The 23,260-nt window shown below is 37.5% G+C and overlaps 1 protein-coding gene across 1 annotated transcript; it reads left to right on the plus strand.

Annotated features, from left to right (window-relative positions):
* Positions 1 to 203: 203 nt before the first annotated feature.
* LOC149833003 (flap endonuclease GEN-like 1) lies at positions 204 to 4,154 on the plus strand. Its single transcript, XM_090013351.1, has 5 exons — positions 204 to 425; positions 714 to 887; positions 2,441 to 2,611; positions 3,499 to 3,683; positions 3,798 to 4,154. The coding sequence occupies exons 1-5, from the start codon at positions 204 to 206 to the stop codon at positions 4,045 to 4,047; spliced, it is 1,002 nt and encodes a 333-aa protein (XP_089869477.1). The 3' UTR covers positions 4,048 to 4,154.
* The last annotated feature ends 19,106 nt before the right edge of the window (positions 4,155 to 23,260 follow it).

The following is a 23,260-nucleotide window of genomic DNA, read 5'->3' on the forward strand; positions in this document are numbered from 1 at the left end:
CCCTCCTTACAAAGCCCAACTCCTCCCAACGGTCATGAGAGTAACGTCCAGATTCCATTGTTTGTTCTTCACTCTGCTTGTTGGTGAGGCTTGGATGAAACTGTCTTGGGCAGACAGACCCTAACGACCATTTTGGTGGATTCCCTACTGTAGATTTCTACAGATAAAAACAGGTTTTGGTGGGATTCTAGCGTCTGATAAGGATGGGAGTGGGAGGAGGAGGAGGAGGAGGAGGAGGAGGAGGAGGGTTTTGGGAATTGCTTAAGCCATTGGCGAGATACGAAGACATCGATTTCCTGAGAGACAAGAAGGTCGCCGTAGACCTCTCCTATTGGATCGTTCAGCACGAGACCGCTCTCAGAGGAAGCGCGAGGAATCCCCACCTGAGACTCGCCTTCTTTAGAACCATCAATCTTTTCTCCAAGGTGAGGTCTCTTCCTTGTCTACCCATTTCGATTCTGTGGGTATTCTTTTGTGGGTAGTCAATTTTTTTTTTCATATATTTCGCCAGTTTTCTTCATGGTAGTGCAGGTGAAAGTTTGTAGGGAGACTTTTTGGCGTTTCGGTTTTGTGGGTATTCCTTTGTCGGTGATTGGGTTGTGGAGTTTCCTCTCTTCTTTTGTTTTCCTTTTTTTTTTCTGTTTTATATTTGTTCATCTTTTTTTTAATGGTGGATTGAGTGAAAATTCATAATAGTTAACTTGGTTTTATAGTTTGGGTCATTTCCGGTCTTCGTTGTGGATAGGGATCCCTCTCCTCTGAAGGCGGAGGCTAGGATCGAACGGTTCTTTCGGATGAGCGGTCTCGGTTCGTCTGATTTACCGGAGGCTGATGGTACTTGTGTTGCCCGGAATGGGAAATTCACCAAATGCGTCCGAGAATGTGTGGTTAGTTTTACTTCCTTTTCACATATGATTGTTAGTGCTGTAGCTGTTGTTTTTGTTTTGGTTATCAAATAATTGCCTTTTTGGCTTTTAGGAATTCCATCTTTGGTGATTGTCGATATTTTGGAACTTGTGTTGCTTGTTGCTTTGTGCTTCTGTATGGGTTATTCTAGTTCCAGCTTGACATTTACATTTTGTTATGATAGATATACCGGCAAAATGGAAATGACCAAATGAGCTTTCTTCGGGAGTCATACTCCCCATGCATGTTTCCTTGTTTGCTGAGCTCCCCATGTTTTGTGCTATAATGGAAGCTACGTGGTTGGCAAATGAACCACTGGTTCCATTTCTTGTTCTGGCACACTGTTGGGAGGACATAAGTGCACCAATCAGTTAAAAATTGGCAGTTATTTGTGTGTTGATGCACATGGCATTGACAAAATGCAAGATGAGCAAGAATGCTTATTTGTTGAAGCTTATTGTAATATGTTGTTGACTTACCTTTAAGAGAAAACAGTCATTTTCTATTTTCATTCATCAGAGAAAGTCTAAGGCTATGTTTGGGAGTGTTGAATAGGAGTCCGCCATGCTCTCATACTCTCTTCCTGTTTGGGAGCAGTGGCATTGCTGAAACAATGTGTTGGGACTGGTGTTGGGTACCACATTTCAACACCTTTCACGAGAGGATGTTTTTGGCAACTCCATCTCTCAACATCACACATTGGCAAAATGATATTTTGGCAACACACTGAAACTGTGTTTCCATCCCATTGCAAGGCTCGCAAACATAGCCTAAGTTGCAATTGAAACTTAACTTGCAAATTTGTATACTCAGCACCATTTTTTTCAATTTGGCGGGTCAGCTTGCATGATTTTCTATATCAACTCCTAGCATGTTGGTGTTATGCACTTTTCTCGTGTGCCTATGCAATGTTCTGTTCTCAAGCCATATATTTGCATTATTTTCTTTGTATGTGAACTGTGTGGATCTCCAGATAGCAGGAAACATAAATACATGTTTTTAGCAGAAGTAAAGGAGATGATTATAAGAATTGTCACACAGCAAAACAGAGTGTGCAACATGAAGCACAATGTATTGTGTTCAGGAAGCAAACTTTCAGGGCAGAATGTTTCCACCTGGAGAAGCTACTTGTTTATAGCTATGAATGACACTTTCAGTAAACTCCAGATGAAACCATTTCCAAGTTCCAAGCCGAGCTGCCTATTATAACATAATGTTATTTGGTATAATATCAGCAAGCCAAAGTTGTGGCATTGATGAAAAAAATATGATAAGGTACGTATGGAGAATTCATCAGTTTGCTTAGAATGAAGAAATGAAGACTCTGCTCACCTGTTTTGCTTGGTTGTGAAAAGTTTTGGGTCTTGGTATTTCTGTTGCTTCATCTACTTGAGCTACTTCTTGTTGTGTTGTTATTATGATATGATAGTTATGGACAAGTGTAATATGCTGATTTGAAAGTCAGCATAGTTTTAACATTCTTAGATTTGCATGTGGTTTCAGTTTGATATAATTGTAGCATTTGCAACCACAGGAGCTGCTTGAACTATTGGGAATGCCTGTTCTACAAGCAAGATCTGAGGCAGAAGCTCTTTGTGCACAGCTGAATGGTGATGGTCATGTTGATGCTTGCATAACTGCTGACAGTGATGCATTTCTGTTTGGAGCAAAGTGTGTAATAAAGGATCTTAGGCCTAACTGCAAAGTGAGTTTGAAATGATCTCTTAAATTTTTTTTTTACCATAATTTTTTTGACTTTTTTAGCATTCCTAAGAAAAGGAATTTGTATTCAGTGCTAATCTATTCTTGTCTTTGCAAAAAGTGATTGAAAGTTAAGATCCTTTGGTTCAATCTTTGTTTTCTTTTTTCATTTTCATTTTTTGTATTGTACGATTAATCTTGAATTTAGTGCTTAGAATGAATCGATGATGTGGTAAATGTAGAGAAATTGCTTGTGTTACCTGGACACTCCTAGTAGCTAGCCATGACCATGTCTGACACTCACCAACACCACCATTCCTTGGACAGGTTTGGATACTCTAGTTTTAGTTCATGAGTTGCCCAAAACTTCAAAGGTTTCCAACATTTACAGGCATCTTCAGAAACTCTTTCGTAATTAAGCTTTCTTTTGTTGAAACAGAACATTTATGATTAACTTTTTCTTCTTAATTACAGGGTAAAATTACGAGAATCTTAATTTTTTCTAGTTTTGTAATCATATCTTCATAACATGAAGCAGGTAATCATGGAATATAATGCTGACTTTTGTATGGCTTTTAGTATCCCTTGAATTCACTAGTCTGACACCTGCATTCTTTGCAGTTCGCACTCACACACACACACACACTGTGTGTGTGTGTGTGTGTGTGTGTGTGTTATCATCTTCTCATCAGGCCTCATCCCAGTTGCATAGGGTCAGTTAAAAGTTCGCAAAAAGTCATGGTAGAGAAATTGCTATTTTTGGCTTTTCTTATTGTGTTTTTCAACTTTGCTTTGTTAAATTGGGTGCTAGGGTCATTCTTGTTTTTATTATGTTTCTATTATTAAGCAATAGGCCATGAAAGATGTTTATCTCATAATTTTCTTGTGCAGGGATCATTTATTGAGTGTTACCATATGTCAGATATTGAAGCTAGCCTTGGATTGAAGAGAAAACAATTGATTGCTATTGCCCTTTTGGTTGGAAATGACTATGATCTAAGTGGAGTGCAAAGAATTGGTTTTAGCAATGCTGTCCGCTTTGTTCAGTTATTTAACGAAGATGATATCCTGAAACGGTACGTAATCTTGTAGACCATTGCAGTTCTTATTCATGGTTACACTAGTAGTGCCTTTGTCTTGTTGAGCATAGTAGCTATTTGTCTTTTGATATATGTCATTTTGGTACTCAGATTGCATCAAGTGGGGAAGAAAGACCCCAGATTACTCTTTGATGGTTTGAAAAATGTGGGGGGTAATTATGCTGCAGATACAGACCCATTGACAAAGCGTAGGCCTAGCCACTGTTCATATTGTGGTCATCCTGGTACAAAAGAAGCTCATTCCAAGCTTGCCTGTGAATATTGCAATGTTAATGGTGATGAAGGTTGCACCCAGAAGCCTATGGGCTTCAAATGTGCATGCACTAGCTCTGTGAGGTAACTTATTTTGCATGCCTAGTAGATACATCCTCCTAGTTTCCAGGTTCTTTAATGCCTGTGTTATGTGTTGTTGCTACTTTTAGACCATAACTACATTTCTTTTATGGCTTTTGTGCTGTCACAAATATCACTGGTTCTCTGGTAAATTTTATAAAGTGTGAAATTCAAGATAAAACCACAACAGATTCATTTTTTTTTTTTGTATTTTTATAGTTTATGTCAACTTTTTAGTCAAAAGTGCCAGGTGAAATCAAGGGATTGACCCCCCAGGCACCTAGGCATCACATAGAAATTAACCAATGTGCATTATCTTCATGCCTAGCATCAGTAGGGACCCTTAAAAGCTGCCTGTATTTTTTATTTATAAGTTTTTTGAAAATTATAGTCCTAAGTAAGTTCTTACAAATGTTTCAATAATGTTTCTAAAAACCTAAGCATCTATTTTATTTATAATTTTAGCAACATAATAATTCTAATATACTAAATTCTTATAAATGTTTTTAATTTTTTAAGTTTACCATACATATTTTTCAAGAAAAATCATTTTAAAGTATTCCAAGATTTTCTCATAGAGTAAATCCTGCGAACAACATTTGTGACAATGCAATGTTATTTACCCATGAAAATTTATTATTTATCCATGAAAATTTACCCATGAAAATTGATTACTTTCTGGGGGTGCAATGTTATTTATCCATGAAAATTTATTACTTTTTGGGGGTGCATCCTATATTGCATATATTTTCTTGTATGGACTTCTATGTATCATAATTGCTATGAAATTTTGAATAGACCAAAGTAGATGTCTTTTGAATCATCTCAGTTTAAAACAATTAATCAGCAAGAAATGTGTCATTGTTTAAAATAAAGGAATCAACAAGAAATATGTTATTGTTATTTTCCATGAATTTAGGTTCGATATTGGAAGATGGAAAAATGTCTATGGATAGGCTGCAATATAAATACAACTATAGATCAGGCATGAGACATGCACATATTCCTAGCCAACATTATTGGACCAATATTGGAGTCACAAGCATCTCTACACTAGCCGGCTAGCCTACTTAGGCTCTACATTGGGCGGCATGGCATGTCTTATAATTTCTACTTGTAATTAGGTCATTTTGTATTCACTTGGGGTTGGGATGTCATGAATGTAATATCAACATGTAATGAGGGCAGATAGGAGGGACATGGCCTATATAAGGCTTAGCCCAAGCCACTTGGCTCATTCATTCTCATGTATCTTACTTGATTGTTTATTGCAATTTGGAGAGCACTCACTTGTGAATTCTAGTTGGGAGTGTGCCCTACTCTAAAAGGGTTAAGCTTAGGTGGTTAATATCCCTAACGTCTTAAGATTCTCACTTATCCATCCCCAACATCTCCCTAACCTCTCACACCACTCAACCAACCAACCCAACTAGCTCAACCTCTCCCCTCTCTCTCCTAGCCGACCCCCTTATTATTTCTCTCTTGTTTCCCAAGCACCCAACCCACCTCTTCTTTCCCATTTCCCTTGTGCTACCTACACTTACATTACATTCTTGAGGAAGTGTAGCATTTGGTATCAGAGCAGCAATATCCAAGTGCTGCCATTGAAGCATTTCACACGAAGAACACCTAGGAGGCTAGGAGCTCTACTCGGCTAGGGAGGAGCTCACCCAGTTGATCACTTGGGGAAATTCTACAACAAAGAAGCCAAGGACCTGCTACAAGACACCAAGAACGTGAGGACCTACCAGAGGATCAGAAATTGGTGAGTTAAAGGTCTAACTCATCCTTGGTAGAGAATTCTTGAGGTGCAGATCTAATTTGTAGAGCTCTAGTGTGAGTACCAACTCAACTATCGAGTTCCAAGCTTGGATCATTGGACTTGATTTTGTGGAGGAATCTTGAATTCTATCAATAATTTGGAATTGGGTCCAAGATACGTGAAAAAACATCATATGATGGTTAGAAGCATGTTAGAAGTGTGTTGATATCAGATTTGCATGATTGTTGGGTGAGTTTCTTGATTCTTGCATGGCCACCTTCTAGTTGTGTTTCTTGGAGTGTGATTTTTGTTGAGAATTCATGAGTTATTGTTTGAATCCAAGTTTGGGTGATTTTCCTGTTGTTGTTCTCGGTTCTTGCTATTGATGGGTTTATTTTGGATAGTGAAGAAGTGTTGGAGGACGAGTTTGGGTGTTTGAATCCTGTTTGGAGGTAGCACCATGTTCTTGATCTTGAGTTAGGTGCCATTTCAGCACAATCCAGTCCAGAACAATGCCTGAAATTAGGTCAGATTAAAATATCCGCATCACCCAAAATATGACCCCAAATTTGGACAGTAGATACCTTTGGATTTTAGTAAAATACCCTCCAATTTTCTGATTTTCTGATTTCTATAGTGCATGTTTCACCATCTCTGTATTACCTTGAACCTGTCCAACCCAGAAATTGGCCAAATCCAAAAAATCGTATCTCCCAAACAATTTGCAATCTGAGGCCAAATTTTTTGTTGTAGCTTCTGGCACGTGTTAACTCAATACCCTCCAATTTTCAGAAATTTTGAATATCTGTGCTGTTAGATAAAAAAATCCGTGGTGCAACCTGTTTTGCTATCCCTGTGAAACCCTGAAACCTGCGAAACCAGACATGTTCCCACTTTGTGAACCTATAAACCCTACCTACATCTAGCCAGCTTAAATTTTGACAGGAGCCTACATGTCACATTGACACCCTCCAAATTCTAGAATTTTGAGGCACCTGAATTGTGGGATATGATTTTTGAGGTGCAACCCGTTTCTACTTTCCTGCAATTTTTCTGAACCTGTACTAACCTAGACCTGTTTCCATTGATAACCACTTAACTCGACTTAGACCTAACCATTTGAGCTCAAATTTTGACTGTGGCCGCTCAAGACACCCTACATCAAGATCAAATCAAGCCCTGGCATAAACCTAACCTATACAGAACCCAATTGGCTTCTACAAGTTCTAGCACAGCTAATAGCAGAAAAATTGTTGACTGTGTGAAGTGAGATTATTAGAAGATGGCAGCCATGAAGAGTGATGAGTTTAGTTGACATAAAACTGATGTGCATGCTGCTTGTGATTAATGGGTGTAAGTGGAACCCACCCTCGACTGAGGTGAATAAAATAATTGAGAAAACTGAACAACTTTATGTTGAGATCGAGAAGCAACTAGCTAGAGAAACATACGTTGAGATTATTGGCAGCCTAAATCAGCTCAAGGAGACATTAGAGGGGACATACATTGGTCTTTATGTGGAATATTAGTTTTGGGATATGAAGAATTCATATCACTGCTCTACTGATAGAGTGCGCTTGAAAGAGGACTTGGAGAATTATCATGTGAATTGTTCAAGAAAAGTAGCCCAAGAAGCTGATGTTACACATAATACTTCTCACATACATGAAGATAGTGTAGATATAGATCTTACACGGGAGATTTACACATCAAGACAAGCTAAGGGTTCAACATGTGCAGAAATTGATCTTACACAAGAGTCTTATACAACAGTACAAGCTTAAGGTGCAACATCTAGCAAAATGGAGGACCAAACACAAACTGATTATGGTCAACACTAAAGTTCAGGAAGGAACGTTGAGAGGTGACATGAGAAATCTCAAGAGCATGAAGAAAATTTAGAAAATGATCTTAAGCTTGAGTCTTTCATATGATGGAAATGTGATCCAAGAAAAAGAAGTAGAAAAAGACATGAATGAAAGAAAAGAGAAGTGTTCAAAGAGCTATGTTGAGATCCAAGCAAAAAAAGGTTATTCCATAAAAGAAGACCATAACAGTGTAAAAGTATCGTCAACAAGATACTATAATCAAGACCCAAAGTTCTTGATGAAAGACAAGTGCACACATGCACAATAAGAACACAAAGAACACTTGTGCACAAAAGCACAAATCAATCAATCTCACAAATGCACTAAGAAAATGAATAAAAGCTTTATTGAATACTTGGGCTTTGACCCAAAGCCATACCAAAACACAAGGGGAACTCCCCTATTTATACACAATGAGAGGCCATGGAGGGGCTCCCAATATGATCGTTGGGACCCCTCCAACGGTTACCAGATGAACCGAGCTCGACTGGTCTGGTTGCCAGACCAAGAACCCTAGCGATGAGTGGGCCCCTCCATGTGCTAAAACCAAAAAAGAAAGAATAAGAAAAAAAAGAAAAGAAAAGAAAACAAAAAATAAAATTACATACATATTCTCAAAAAAGAATGTGTAAAAAGCTGAATATACCCTCATGACTGAAACGAAATAAATATATATTATATATATATAATAGGTAGATACATATACATATATTATATATATATATGTATATGTATTACCTTATATATATATATATAATATATATCGGATTACAAGATTTGATTACATAATTTAACACCCCCCCTCAAACTTAGGGCAGGATGACCGAAAGTTTGCCAAGGAGGAAATTGAACCGCGGAGCACACAAAGCTTTGGTGAAGAAATTTGCCAATTGATATTCTGATGTTACATATGGAAGATCTATAACTCCTTTCAGATAGGCCTCCCGAACATAGTGACAGTCTATCTCAATGTGTTTAGTCCGCTCATGAAAAGTATGATTTTTGACAATGTATATTGCACTTTTGTTATCACAGCATAACTTGGTGGACCCTTCTATTGTGATCCCCATGTCTTATAATAGCCGATGAATCCATACAATTTTCATGGTAGTAGTTGCCATGGCACGATATTTAGCTTCGGTTGAGGATAAAGAATAAAGATATTTTTTGCTGCTTCTTACATCTCCAAGAGATCAATGAATCTCCTAAAAAAACACAACAATCAGTGGTGGAGTAACAGTTATTTGAGTCACCTCACCAGTCAGAGTCAGTATAAGCAATTAATTTTAATTCAGAAGAAGAGGATAAGAATACTTCCTTATTTAATGTACCCTTTATGTATCTTATGACCCGCAGAATTGCACTCATGTGAATCGATGTTGGTGCACGTTGAAACTGACTTGTAGTATGAACTACAACAACAACAACAACAACAACAACAACAACAACAACAACAACAACAACAACAACAACAACTACGCCTTCATCCCAAAACAATTGGGGTCGGCGATATGAACCAAAAAAGAAAATCATTCTGGGTCTTCCATATGAATCCTTCTCCTCCAATCATTTATATCCAATGCCATGCCCTTGGTGAGGTTCAAAGCATTCATATCCTTTCCTATCATCTCCATCCATGTCTTCCTAGGCCGACCCCAACCTCTTTTAACTAATATATTTTCTCATTTCTCCATCCTTCTAACTGAAGCATCATTAGGCCTTCGCCGAATATGTCCAAACCACCGTAAGCGATTCTCTCTCATCTTATTTTCAATGGGTGCAACGCCTACTTTCTTACGTATCTCCTCGTTCTGAATCTTATCTTTTATTGTATTTTCACACATCCATCTAAGCATACGCATCTTAGCTACACTCATTTTTTGAATATGATGTCTCTTGGCAGCTCAACATTCCGTACCATATAGTAAAGCAGGCCTAATAGTCATCCTATAAAACTTTCCCTTCAACCGCAATGGCGTTCTACGATCGCACAACACTCCAGTTGCACTTTTCCATTTCATCCACCCAACCTTTATCCTATGATTTACATCTCCATCAATCTCTCCATACTTTTGAACGATAGATCCCAAATATTTGAAACAATCATCCACCGGTATTTCTTGCTCACTAAGCTTCACTACACTCCCATCACTACTTCGTTGCTTACTAAACCAACATTCCATATATTTTGTCTTACTCTTACTCAACTTAAAACCTCTTGCTTCCAATGTCTGTCTCCATAATTCTAACTTAGCATTAACCCCAGCTCTAGACTCATCAATCAGAACAATATCATCAACAAACAACATACACCACGACACATTTTCTTGAATTGATCTCGTAAGCTCATCCATCAGTATAGCAAATAGGAAAGGGCTTAAAGCAGATCCTTGACGTAACCCAACCGTTATAGGAAAATTGGTTGTCACCCCTTCACAAGTGCGGACATTGGTTACTACTCCTTCATACATATCTTTAATTATACTAATGTACTTGAGAGAAACACCTTTCTTCATCATTGTCCACCAGAGAACGTCCCTAGGTACTCTATCGTATGCCTTCTCCAAATCAATAAAAACCATATGCAAATCTTTGTTCCTCTCTTTATTTCTCTCAATAAGTTGTCTAAGAAGATGTATAGCTTCCATAGTTGATCTTAGAGGCATAAAACCAAATTGATTCTCCGATATCATGACAACCTTCCTCAACCTAGACTCAATCACCCTCTCCCAAAGTTTCATAGTATGACTCATGAGTTTTATACTACGATAGTTTGTTCAATCTTGTATATCACCCTTATTTTTATATAGAGGAACCAAAGTACTCTTCCTTCACTCATTAGGCATCTTATTTGACAGCCAAATCTTGTTAAAAAGATTTGTCAACCATTCTAAACCTTTCTCTCCCAAGCATTTCCAAGCCTCGATAGGTATATCATCTGGGCCAACTGCCCTTCTTGATTTCATTTTCTTCAAAGCCTCAGCAATTTCTTTCTTTTAAATCTTGCGCATGAAGTCACGATTCATCTCATGAAAAGGAATGAAGAAGTCTCCAAGATCCTGGGCATGACTTCCATTAAATAGCTTATCAAAATAATCTTTTCATCTCTCCTTAATCTCCTTATCTTTGACTAAAACCCTTTGTGTTTCATCTTTGATACATCTAACCATACCCAGATCCCTCGATTTCCTATCTCTCATCTTTGCAAGCCTATAAATATTCTTCTCGCCCTCTTTGGTATCCAACTTGTCATAAACCTCCTTATATACCTTATCCCTCGCGTTTCAAACTACTTTTTTAGCTTTCTTCTTTGCTATCATATACTTCTCCAAATTCTCATTATCACGACTCTTACTTAGATTTCTATAACACTCTTTTTTAACCTTAATAGCTAATTTGACATCCTCGTTCCACTATGATGTATCCTTACCTAGCGGTGCACCGCCTTTAGACTCACCCAATACCTCCTTAGCCACCTTTCTCATGCCACCTGCTATCTTATTCCACATTGATTTTGAATCCTCCTCGAGACACCAATCAGCTTCCTTAACTACATGCTCTACAAACATTCCTTGTTTAGCTCCTTTCAGTGCCCACCACTTAATTCTAGGATCTATCCTATGTTTATCCCGTTTGCGGCATTGTCTAATTCTAAGATCTAAAATTAAGACTCTATGTTGTGTAGCTACACTTTCTCCCGGTATAACCTTACAATCGATGCAACAACCCCTATCTCTCTTTCTAAGTAGGAAAAAATCTATTTGACTCGTATTAACCCCACTTTTAAATGTTACTTAGGTAAGACTCCATCTTCCTAAACCAAGTGTTTGCTAAGATCATATCATAGGATAAACCAAAATCTAAAATCCTTTTCTCCACTTTCATTTCTTTCTCCTATATCATAGCCTTCATGAATACTCTCAAATCCATCCCTGCTAATGCCTATATGTCCATTAAGGTCACCGCTGATGAAAAGCTTTTCTCCATAAGATATCCCTTGTACTACTCCATCTAAATCTTTCCAAAATTGATGCTTAATGGAATCATCTAAACCTACTTGAGGTGCATAAACACTAATAATATTAATAATATCCGTACCTAATACTAATTTAATAAGTAAAATCCTATCACCCTTCCTACGGACCTCAACTACATTATCTATAAACTCACGACTCATAACAATCCCTACTCCATTCCTATTCCTATTTATTCCTGTATACCAAATCTTATATCCCCAAGGTTTTATCACTTTTGCTTTCTCACCTACCCATTTGGTCTCTTGTAGATATAAAATATCAATCTTTCTCCTACACATAACATCTACTAACTCTACCAACTTACCAGTTAAAGACCCTATGTTCCAAGTGGCTAACCTAATTTTATGGTCTTAGACTAACTTCTTTACCCCCACCCTGTGAAAATATCTCAAAAAATGAGATAAAGTGTGCGATAAGCACAACACCACCAATGTGCACAAATGCACAAGAACACTTAGAACAAATGTACACAAAGGTACAATAAAGAAACTCAAATGCACAAAGGCATACAAAATATAAAGAATTTTATTGAAAAGAATGGAGAACAAAAGCTCCAAGAAGTGAAGTTTACAAAGGGGGAACTCCCCTATTTATAAGAGGGAAAAGGAGCCTTGGAGGGGCTCCACTAGCTGTTGGAGCCCCTCCAACGGTTAGAATTCTAACCGTTGGAGAGGCTCAACAACTAGTGTTGAGCCCTCCAAGGTTGACTTTGAGTCAACAAAGAAATAAAGAAAAAAAGACAAAAAAGGGAAAAGAAAAAAGAAAAGAAGAAAAGTAAAAAAAGCAAAAAGAATTACAGCATATTCATAATTATGAATATGCGCAAGATGGAGAGAAATGACTAAAATACCCTTTCGGGTTTTACAAGAAAAAAGAAACATATATATTTACATATATATATAGATAGATACATATACATATATACGTGATGTATATATGTATATGTATCTCTCTTTATATATATATATGTAAATATTTACATAAAGAGAGATACATTTTAACACCCTCCCTCAAACTTAGGGCACAATGACCGAAAGTTTGCTAAGGAGAAAGTTGAATCTTGGAGAGCAAAATGCCTTGGTGAAGAAATCTGCCAACTGATATTCTGACGTCACATAAGGAAGATCGATGACTTTTTGTAGATATGCCTCACGGACATAATGACAGTCCATCTCAATATGCTTTGTCCGCTCATGAAACGTGTGGTTCTTGGCAATATAGATTGCACTCTTATTATCACAACATAACTTTGTGGGTTCTTGAATTGGAATCCCCATGTCTTGCAGCAACTGATGAATCCAGACAATCTCCATAATTGTAGACGCCATGGCTCGATATTCTGCTTCGGTGGATGATAGAGACACCTTCTGTTGTTTCTTACATCTCCATGAGATCAGGGATTCACCTAAAAAAATGCAAAAGCCTGTAGTGGAGTGACGATTATTTGGGTCACCTCCCCAATCAGAGTCAGTATAGGCAATCAAATTTAACTCAGAAGATGAGGAAAGAAAAACTCCCTTGTTTAAAGTTCCCTTTATGTATCTGACAACTCGGAGAACGACACTCATATGAACCGATGTAGGAGCATGCTGAAATTGGCTTGCAGTATGCACGGCATGAGAGATGTCTGGTCTTGTGATGCTAAGATACATTAGAGATCCCACAAGTTGCCGGTAGGGGGTAGGATCCTCCAAAGGTTTCCCATCATCGATCTTCATTTTTTATCCCACAATTTCTGGGGTCTCACAGATTTTATCATCAGTAATACCTGATCTGTCAAGAATCTCACAGGCAAGTTTAGTTTGAGACAAAAAATAGCCTCTATGAGAGTAGGCTGCCTCGATACCAAGAAAGTAAGTCAGATACCCCAGGTCTGACATTTCAAACCTTTCTTTTAAAGTGGTTTTAATGTTTCTGATGCCCTTTATGTCACTACCTGTTATCAACATATCATCAACATACAACAGTAAAATCACAATTCCTGCATCAGACTTTTTGACGAACAGAGCAGTGTCAGTGTAGCATGAGGAAAAACTATTTTGAACCATCACATCATTAAATCGATCATACCAAGCCTTAGGGGCTTGTTTTAAACCATAAAGCGCTTTTTCCAAACGAAGGACTTTCCCCTTTGGTACGTTCATACTAGGGGGAGCATCCATGTAAACTTCTTCATTAAGGTCCCCATTTAGAAATGCATTTTTAACATTCATTTGGTAAATATTCCATTTTTTAATAGATGCAATGGTGATCAAACACCTTACAGTAACCATTCGTGCAACAGGAGCAAAGGTTTCTTCGTAATCGATGTCGTATTCTTGACTATATCCTTTTGCGACAAGACGAGCTTTATATCTTTCGAGAGTGCCATCACTCTTGGTTTTGACTTTAAAAACCCATCTACATCCTATTGTTTTCTTTCCTTCCGGAAGACATTGAAAAACCCACGTTTTGGCTTTGTTGAGGGCTCTAAGTTCGTTGTCCATGGCATCCCTCCATTCTATCATTTCCTTAGCTTCTTTAAAATTTCTAGGTTCTTGATATGAGTGAATGGCACTAAGACATGCCCTATGCTTTGGAGAAAAAAACTCATAGGATATAAATCTAGAAGGATTTTTCCTAGATCTTTCAGTTCTTCGAGAGTTGTTGGAAGATTCACTAAGATCACTATATTTCTCTATTGCACTTCTAAAAGTGTTTTTATCTCTATGAGTATAGGTAATTGGTTCATTTATCATTTCTTCTTCATCATGAATGGTTTGAGGAATACTTTCACTTATATCCTCATTCTCATTTAATTCATCATCGCTAAAAAAATCTTCATTTCTAGATAATAGTTCAAACAAAAAAGAATAATCGGCATTATCTTCATGGGTTTTGTGTTCTTCAAAACCACTTATGTTTTCTAAAAAGGTTACATTTTTTGAAACATATAGTTTATCATTCTTAATATCATAACACCTAAAACCTTTTTGGGTTTCTGAATATCCTAAAAACGCACAAGGAATAACTTTGGGAGATAATTTATCATTCTTATCAGTGAGAACAAAACATTTACAACCAAAAATTCTTAACCTATTGTAATCGGGTTCTTTTTTATACAAGATTTCATACGGAGATATTTGATTCAAGTTTTTGGATGGAAGTCGGTTGATGAGATAAACCGATGCAAGAGCCGCTTCGGCCCAAAATCTTTTTGGAATTTTTTGAGAAATTAGCAAAGTTCTTGTAGTTTCAATTATGTGTCTATGTTTTCGTTCGGCCAACCCATTTTGTTGGGGAGTTTTGGGACAAGACCTTTGATAAACAATCCCATTATTTTCAATATAACTTTTGAAATCATTTGAGAGATATTCTCCCCCGGAATCGGTTCTAAGAATTTGTAATTTACTATTGAATTGATTTTGTATTAACTTGTGAAAAACCTTAAAAGTAGAGAAAACCTCATGTTTATGTTTGAGGAAGTATATCCAACTATACCTTGAGAAATCATCCACATAAATAACATAATACGAAAATCCTCCCTTAGACACAACGGGTGCCGGTCCCCAAACATCCGAATGCACAATTTCGAAAGGCTTAGTTGAAAACATAGTTCTTTGTCCAAAAGGTAAGCTTCTCATTTTACCAAGAATACAATCATTACAATTGAAATTGTCTTTACATAAGGTTTTAGCAAAATGTAAATACGAAAGCTTGACAATATTTGGATGCCCAAGGCGTTTATGCCAAACATTTATATCCTTATGTTGGGCAACATTACAAAAAGAGGTTTTTGGAATTTGAAGAAATTCCATGAGATAAAGATCTCCCTTCCTAGAGCCTTCACCAATCAACTTCCCGGACCGGCGATCCTGTATCCAACATTTATTTGATGAGAATTTGATATCACACCCATGATCCGATAGTTGAGAGACGGAAAGCAAATTTAAATTTAGTTTTGCTATAAATCTAACTTTAGGAATAGAAAAACCTTGTCTTTCAAAATCACCAATTCTTTTTATTTCAAGAGAAGCCCCATCCACGGTAGAGACAAAAGGTGACAAATTTTTTGAGTATTTAGAAAGTGCAAAAACATTTGGAGTCATATGAAAGGATGCACCCGAGTCTAAGAGACAAAGAGTCTTACCGGGAGGAGAGAAGGTGGTCATAGCGGCTCCGGAAACGGATCCCTTGAGGAGTGGTTGAAGAGCTTCCATGATTTGATTGAGAGCCAAAGTAGCATGGTTGGAAGTTGATGGACCTTCCTCCTTGGTAGATTGAAAAGTAGTAGACATAGCCACCATCTTCTTCCATTTAGGGCATACCGGTTTAATGTGACCCGGTTCTTTGCAAAAATGGCATATGATCTTACTATAATCTCTTCTTCCATAATGCCCACCATTTTCTCTTCCTCCTTGATTACATATATATATATAGATAGATACATATACATATATACGTGATGTATATATGTATATGTATCTCTCTTTATATATATATGTAAATATTTACATAAAGAGAGAGATACATTTTAACACACCCGTCCAACAAAGTGAGGGAACCCTTGCCTATTTGACACCACACCCGAGCGCCGGTATGACGCGTCGCTTCTGGGCGACGACCTAGCAACCCTTGCCCATTTATCACTGCCTCCGGGCCTATAGAGTACAATGCGTCGCTCAGTAGGGAACGCCCCAACGAAATTCTCATATTGATTCATATTCATAGGGTATGACTAAGTTTTTATGCTGGCTGTCACTGGCCTATCGCAACCCTTCTCCTTTATCCGGACTTGTAGTATGAACTGCATGAGAAATATCTGGTCTAGTAATACTTAGATACATCAATGATCCTATAAGTTGTCTGTAAGGGGTAGGATCAGAGAGAGGAATACCATCATCAATTTTCATTTTGGCTTCTTTCACAAACCTTATCATCCATAATACCTGACATGTCAATAATCTCATAGGCAAGCTTAGTTTGAGATAAAAAATACCCTCTATGAGAGTATGCTACTTCAATAGCAAAAAAATAAGTTAGGAATCCCAAATCAGACATTTCAAATTTATCCTTCAAAATTGATTTTATGCTTTTAACCCCTTTAGAATCACTTCCGGTTATAAGCATATCATCCACATATAAAAGCAGAATGACAATCCCTGCATTGGTTTTTCTAACAAATAAGGCAGTGTCAGTGAAGCAGGATGAAAAACCATTTTCTAACATTACGGAGTTAAACCTATCATACTAAGCCTTGGGGGCTTGTTTTAAACCATAAAGTGCTTTGCGAAGGCGAAGCACTTTCCCTTTGGGAGTCTCCATTCCTGGTGGAGCGTCCATATATACTTCTTCATTCAGATCACCATTTAGGAAGGCGTTTTTAACATCCATTTGATAGATGTTCCATTTGTTGATTGAGGCAACAGTGATGAGACATTAGACAGTGACCATACAGGCCACAAGGGCAAAAGTTTCTTCATAGTCAATCCCATATTCTTGACTATATCCCTTTGCTACTAATCGAGCCTTATATCTCTCAAGGAATCCATCACTCTTAGTTTTTACCTTAAATACCCATCTACATCATATTGCTTTCTTACCCTTAAGGAGATCTTGAAACTCCCACATTTTGGCTCTTCTTAGAGCACCAAGTTCATTCTTTATAGCTTCTACCCATTCAAAACATTTTCGTGCTTCCTCAAAATTTTTAGGTTCTACGTAAGAATGAATGGCACTAAGACATGCCCTATATTTAGGTGAAAAAGAGTCATATGAGATAAACCTAGAGGGAGCTTTCCTATGTCTTTCGGTTCTTCGCAGGTTCTCCTCTCTTAGAGAGACAGTCCAATTGATGTCATCATATCTTTCAAGAGCACTTCTAAAGGTGTTTTTATCTCTATGAACATAGGTGATGGGATCTCTAGATGTTCCCTCATCGATATGTTGATGTAGAGGGGAGAGCAGAGGGGTGATAGTTTTCTCGATTTCATTATCACTCGAGTCATTTTGAGTTGACTCATCATCACTTGTATCATCATCTTTAGCTAACAATTCAAATAGAAAGGAATAATCCACATTCTCATTATGAGTTTTAAGACTTTCGAAACCACTAAGATTTTCCAAAAAACTCACATTTCTGGATACATATAATTTGTCATTTCCAACATCATAACACCTAAAACCCTTTTGGGTTTCCGAATAACCAAGAAAGACACAAGGAATGGCCATTGGAGAAAGCTTATCATTTTTATCCGTAAAGACAAAACATTTACAACAAAAAACCCTTAACCTGCTATAGTCAGGTTCCTTCTCGTGTAATTTTTCAAAAAGGGAAATTTTGTTCAAATTCTTTGATGGAAGCCTATTTATGAGATAGACCGAAGTAAGGGTTGCCTCAGCCCAGAGGTTTTTTGGAATGTTTTGTGAAATAAGTAAAGTTTGAGTTGTTTCAATAATATGCCTATGCTTTCGTTCGGCTAATCCGTTTTGTTGAAGAGTTTTTGGGCAAGATTTTTGATGGAGAATACCACAACTTAAGATAACTCTTGAATTCATTTGAGAAGTATTCTCCTCCGGAGTCAGATCTAAGAATTTTTAAGTTTCCATTGAATTGATTTAAAATCATCATATGAAAGTTTTAAAAGTCAAAAAAACTTCATTTTATGTTTGAGAAAATATATCCAACAATGCCTAGTGTAATCATCAACAAAAATCACATAATATGAAAATCCTCCTTTAGATATCACAGGAGCCAGACCCCATACGTCGAAATGAACGATTTCAAAAGGTTTTGTTGTAAACATGGATCTTTGATAAAAGGGTAAACTTTTCATTTTCCCAAGAATACATTCATTACATACAAAATCTCCTTTACAAAGGTGTTTAACAAAAAGTAAATATAAAATTTTAACAATGTTGGGATGTCCAAGTCTCTTATGCCATGCATGAATATCCTTATTTTGGACAACATTACAAAATTGATTCTTGAGAACTTGGAGAGAGTGAACATAGTAGAGATCTCCTCTCCTAGAGCCTTCCCCAATCAACCCTCCCGGACCGGCGATCCTGTATCTAACATTTATCAAAAGAAAATTTTATATCGCAACCATGGTCCGAGAGTTGAGAAACCGAAAGCAAATTCAAATTAAGTTTTGGTATGAATCTAATTTTTGGAATAAAAAAATCCTGTTTTTCGAAATTACCTATTCCTTTAATTTCAAGAGATGTTTCATTCAACGTTGAGACAAAAGATGGAAACGAGTTTTTAGAATATTCGGAAAGAGAACAAGCATTTGGGGTTATATGAAATGATGCACCAGAATCTAAAAGCCAAGATATCTTACTGGGGGGTGAAGGGGTTGTCATAGCAGCTCCGGAAGTTCCTCCCTTGAGAAGAGGTTGAAGAGCTTCCACAATTTGTTGTAAAGAGAGAGACCCATTGGAAGAGGATGATCGTTCTTCCGGTTGAGATGTGGTAGCTATTGCAAGCAATTTCTTTCATTTTGAGCAAATAGGTTTGATATGCCCCGGTTCTTTACAAAAATGACAAGTTAGTTTGCTATAGCCTCTTTTTTCATTTTGCCAATTTCCTCATTGATTTTGATTCTTGAAGTGAGGAGCTTTGTAAGTCCTCACATTGTTACCTGGTCTTGAAACGACATTCACTCCTTCACTTTCTTCTTGAATAGAGAAGGTAGCAAGGATGCTAGGTTTGCTCTTACTAATACCCATACGGGTTTCTTCCCCACTCAATTTAGTAATAACATCTTCAATGGAGGGTGACGTGAAAGAAGAAAGAAGAGAGGACCAAAATTGTTCAAATTTGGGTCTAAGGCCATTTATGAAGTGAAAAAAACGTTCTTCCTCAAGTTGCTTGTGTCTAAGCTCGATAGCTTCACCACTCCATTTAGGTTCAAGCATAGTAAGCTCATCCCAAATGGAAGACAATTCGGCAAAGTATTCTTGAATAGTCATCTCATTTTGTTGTAGGGTTAACGTCTTCTTTCAAAGGTAGTATTTGTGTGATAAATCCCTTGATATATACATTTTTTCAAGATATAGCCAAGCTTCAGAAGCTTTCTTGAATTTGATGATGTTGGCATTGATCTTAGTTTCAACGGATGAGAAAAACCATGATAAGATCTTGAAGTTTTTCATTTCCCATTCGTCATGTTTCTTTGAATAATCTTCAAGAGCTCTTTGCCTTTCCTCTCCTTCAAGAATCTTTATATTTCCTTTTTTCATAATAGTAATTTTTGGTTCGGGTTCCGGTATCGAACCTTTAACATACCCCCAAAGCCCCTTTCCCTTTAATATGAGCTTCCATATTACCAGCCCAAACATGATAGTTTGAACCATTGATTTTAAACCTAAAGGAGAAGTGGGAGTCTTTTTCGCCCATTAGAGAGGATAGAAATAAAAAGGAATGCGTACCTCAATAGATTTTTAAGTCTTTCTTGACAAAGAAGACTTTTAAAATATTGGTCGAAGGAAATGATCCACTCCAATCTCCAATGGCTTGAAGGTACGTTTTTCGAGGCACCCAAGAATGTGGAGAATGCACGATCTTTCTTTCCCAAACCAAGCTCTGATACCATGTAAAAGTATCTTCAACAAGATACTATAATCAAGACCCAAAGTTCTTGATGAAAGACAAGTGCACATATGCACAATAAGAACACAAATAAGAACACAAAGAACACTTGTGCACAAAAGCACAAATCAATCAATCTCTCAAATGCACTAAGAAAATGAATAAAAGCTTTATTGAATACTTGGGCTTTGACCCAAAGCCATACCAAAACACAAGGGGGAACTCCCCTATTTATACACAATGAGAGGCCATGGAGGGGCTCCCAATATGATCGTTGGGACCCCTCCAATGGTTATAATTATAACCGTTGGAGGGCCCAACGATCATATTGAGTGGGCCCCTCCATGTGTTAAAACCAAAAAAGAAAGAATAAGAAAACAAAACAAAACAAAAAATAAAATTACATACATATTCTCAAAAAAGAATATGTGTAAAAAGATGAATATACCCTCACGACTGAAATAAAATAAATATATATTTTATATATATAATAGGTAGATACATATACATATATTATATATATGTATATGTATTACCTTATATATATATATATATATATATATATATATATATATATATATATATATATATATATATATATATATATAACAAACAGGGCAAAGGAGCTCGATGTGCACCACACTATTCTGTTAATGGCAAATCTGAATTGTACCATGATTAGTTTCCCACTGTTTAGTCAACCTCTGCGGCAAAATATTGCTAGGAAAGCATTTGGAAGAATAACAAATAATTGTGTGACAAATTGGCCTAGCAATAGCAGTGGATTTGATACCATGTTCAGATCACATATTATGGACCGGATGTGGGTATTTCATCCCGAGGGATTGTGGCATCACTTGTGCCACTTGTTCGGAGGATCCTCGACTGTCACACCAGACTTCACCTCCGCAGATCATTCACTTGTAGACAAGCAAAGCGAGCCTCAAGTGGCGCCCAAGGCTGTTGTATGATCTGCTATTCTACATAACCCCATTTTTTTTCAAATTTCAGGGAGTATGCAGCCATCCATAATGCGTAATGCTGAACTTTCCCAAATTCAGTTGAGAATTGTTAAAATGCAAGTGGCACGGGAATCAACAATGAAGAATACCATGAGGATTGCAAGGAGCTCATGATTCAAGGCAAACCTAGCTAGAGTTCAAATTGTTCCTTAACCATGGAAATAATATAACTGAGCTGCACCATTGGAAGGGAATCAAGATTTGGGACCCGAGAGGGCCAAAGACCATGGACACCATATTCATCTCCATCTTCACAAGAGCATTGGTTATCTCAACACTTGCCTTGAGGACAAGGCAAATTTTCAAGGGGGTGGGAATGATACATGCACATATTCCTAGCCAACATTATTGAACCAATATTGGAGTCACAAGCATCTCTACACTAGTTGTCTAGCCTACTTAGGCTCTACATCGGGCGGCATGGCATGTCTTGTAATTTCTACTTGTAATTAGGTCATTTTGTATTCACTTGGGGTTGGGATGTCATGAATGTAACATCAATATGTAATGAGGGTAGATAGGAGGGGGCATGGCCTATATAAGGCTCAGCCAAAGCCACTTGGCTCATTCATTCTCATCTATCTTGATTTTTTATTGCAATTTGGAGAGCACTCACTTGTAAATTCTATTTGGTAGTGTGCCCTACTCTAAAAGGGTTAAGCTTAGGTGGTTAGTATCCCTAACCTCTTAAGATTCTCACTTATCCATCCCCAACCTCTCCCTAACTTCTCAAATCACTCAACCAACCAACCTAACTAGCCCAACCTCTCTCCTCTCTCTTCCCAGGCTAGTCGAGCCCCCTATTATTTCTCCCTTGTTTCCCAAGCACCTGATCTTCTTTCTCATTTCCCTTGTTCTACCTACACCTCCATTACATTCTTGAGGGAATGTAACGAGGCAATAAGACACAAAGCAGTAATTCACTTAATACAAACATATGTTAATGGTTTTTTTATTGATAAAAAGTGAGATGCATGGGTTGATATTCTTCGAAACAAGAGATGCCATTGATTGATTCATTTACTGTCATATGCCTTGACTTGAGTCATTTGGATGTGAAGATCTGATAGACCACAACCTGTTAGGTTTCTTAAAAAGTCACTGTACAATCTAGGTTGCAGAATCCAAATTTTCCTTTTTTGTCAATTAAATGATGACAATACACAACCTTGTAGGTCTTATTCCTGCCCACTCTGGCTCATGTTCTCATTCTTTTGCCAATTATGCTTTAATAAGTGTGATCATCAGTTGTTAATGGCCGGTTAAAGGGAAGATGTTAATATGATTACTGTTTTTCAGAAGTTTTTTTAGCATTTATGATTTTTCTTTTTTATTCAGTTTGTTGATCTTGTTCTGTAGATGCTGAGAAATAAGGAAAATAAGAAGGAAGAAAATTGGCAAAACAGAGTTTGTAAGTTGATTGGAGCAGAAAAGAGTTTCCCAAACAAGGAGATTATGGAAATGTTTCTAAGCAACAGCCATGGTTATTTTTGTGGTACAATGCAATAGCATGAATTTTCACAGAAACATGATTTCTATCAAATAAACTATGCCGAATACATATATAAGGTCATATTCAGTTTAATCATGAACCAGATGTGGTTTTGCTTGGGAAAACCATTGATTACCTCGTGTCATGTTTCAAACTGGATTGACCTTTTTCCTAACCAAACCGGCTAGCCCGTACGCTGATCGATTTCCAAGTGAGAATGTTACTTCAGTTTTCCCCTGAATCCAAGCCGGCCGTTCTGCAGGAAGCTAAGAGATCCAAATCCAGGCGCAGGAAATCCCCGACCGATCCAGGCACGCAACGCAGCATCACCGAGTTCTTCCGGTCGACGAAGCTACCGATCCAGGCGGTGCCGGAGCCGATCAAAGCCGCACCGGCTGCGGGCGGCACCTCTCCCGCTCAGAATCCTGTTGAGCTCACTGCTTCTCGGGTCGCGAAATTCTCCA

Source organism: Nuphar pumila, chromosome 7 (genome assembly GCF_984573655.1).
Source record: "Nuphar pumila chromosome 7, dmNupPumi1.hap1.1, whole genome shotgun sequence".
Classification (NCBI taxonomy): domain Eukaryota; kingdom Viridiplantae; phylum Streptophyta; class Magnoliopsida; order Nymphaeales; family Nymphaeaceae; genus Nuphar; species Nuphar pumila.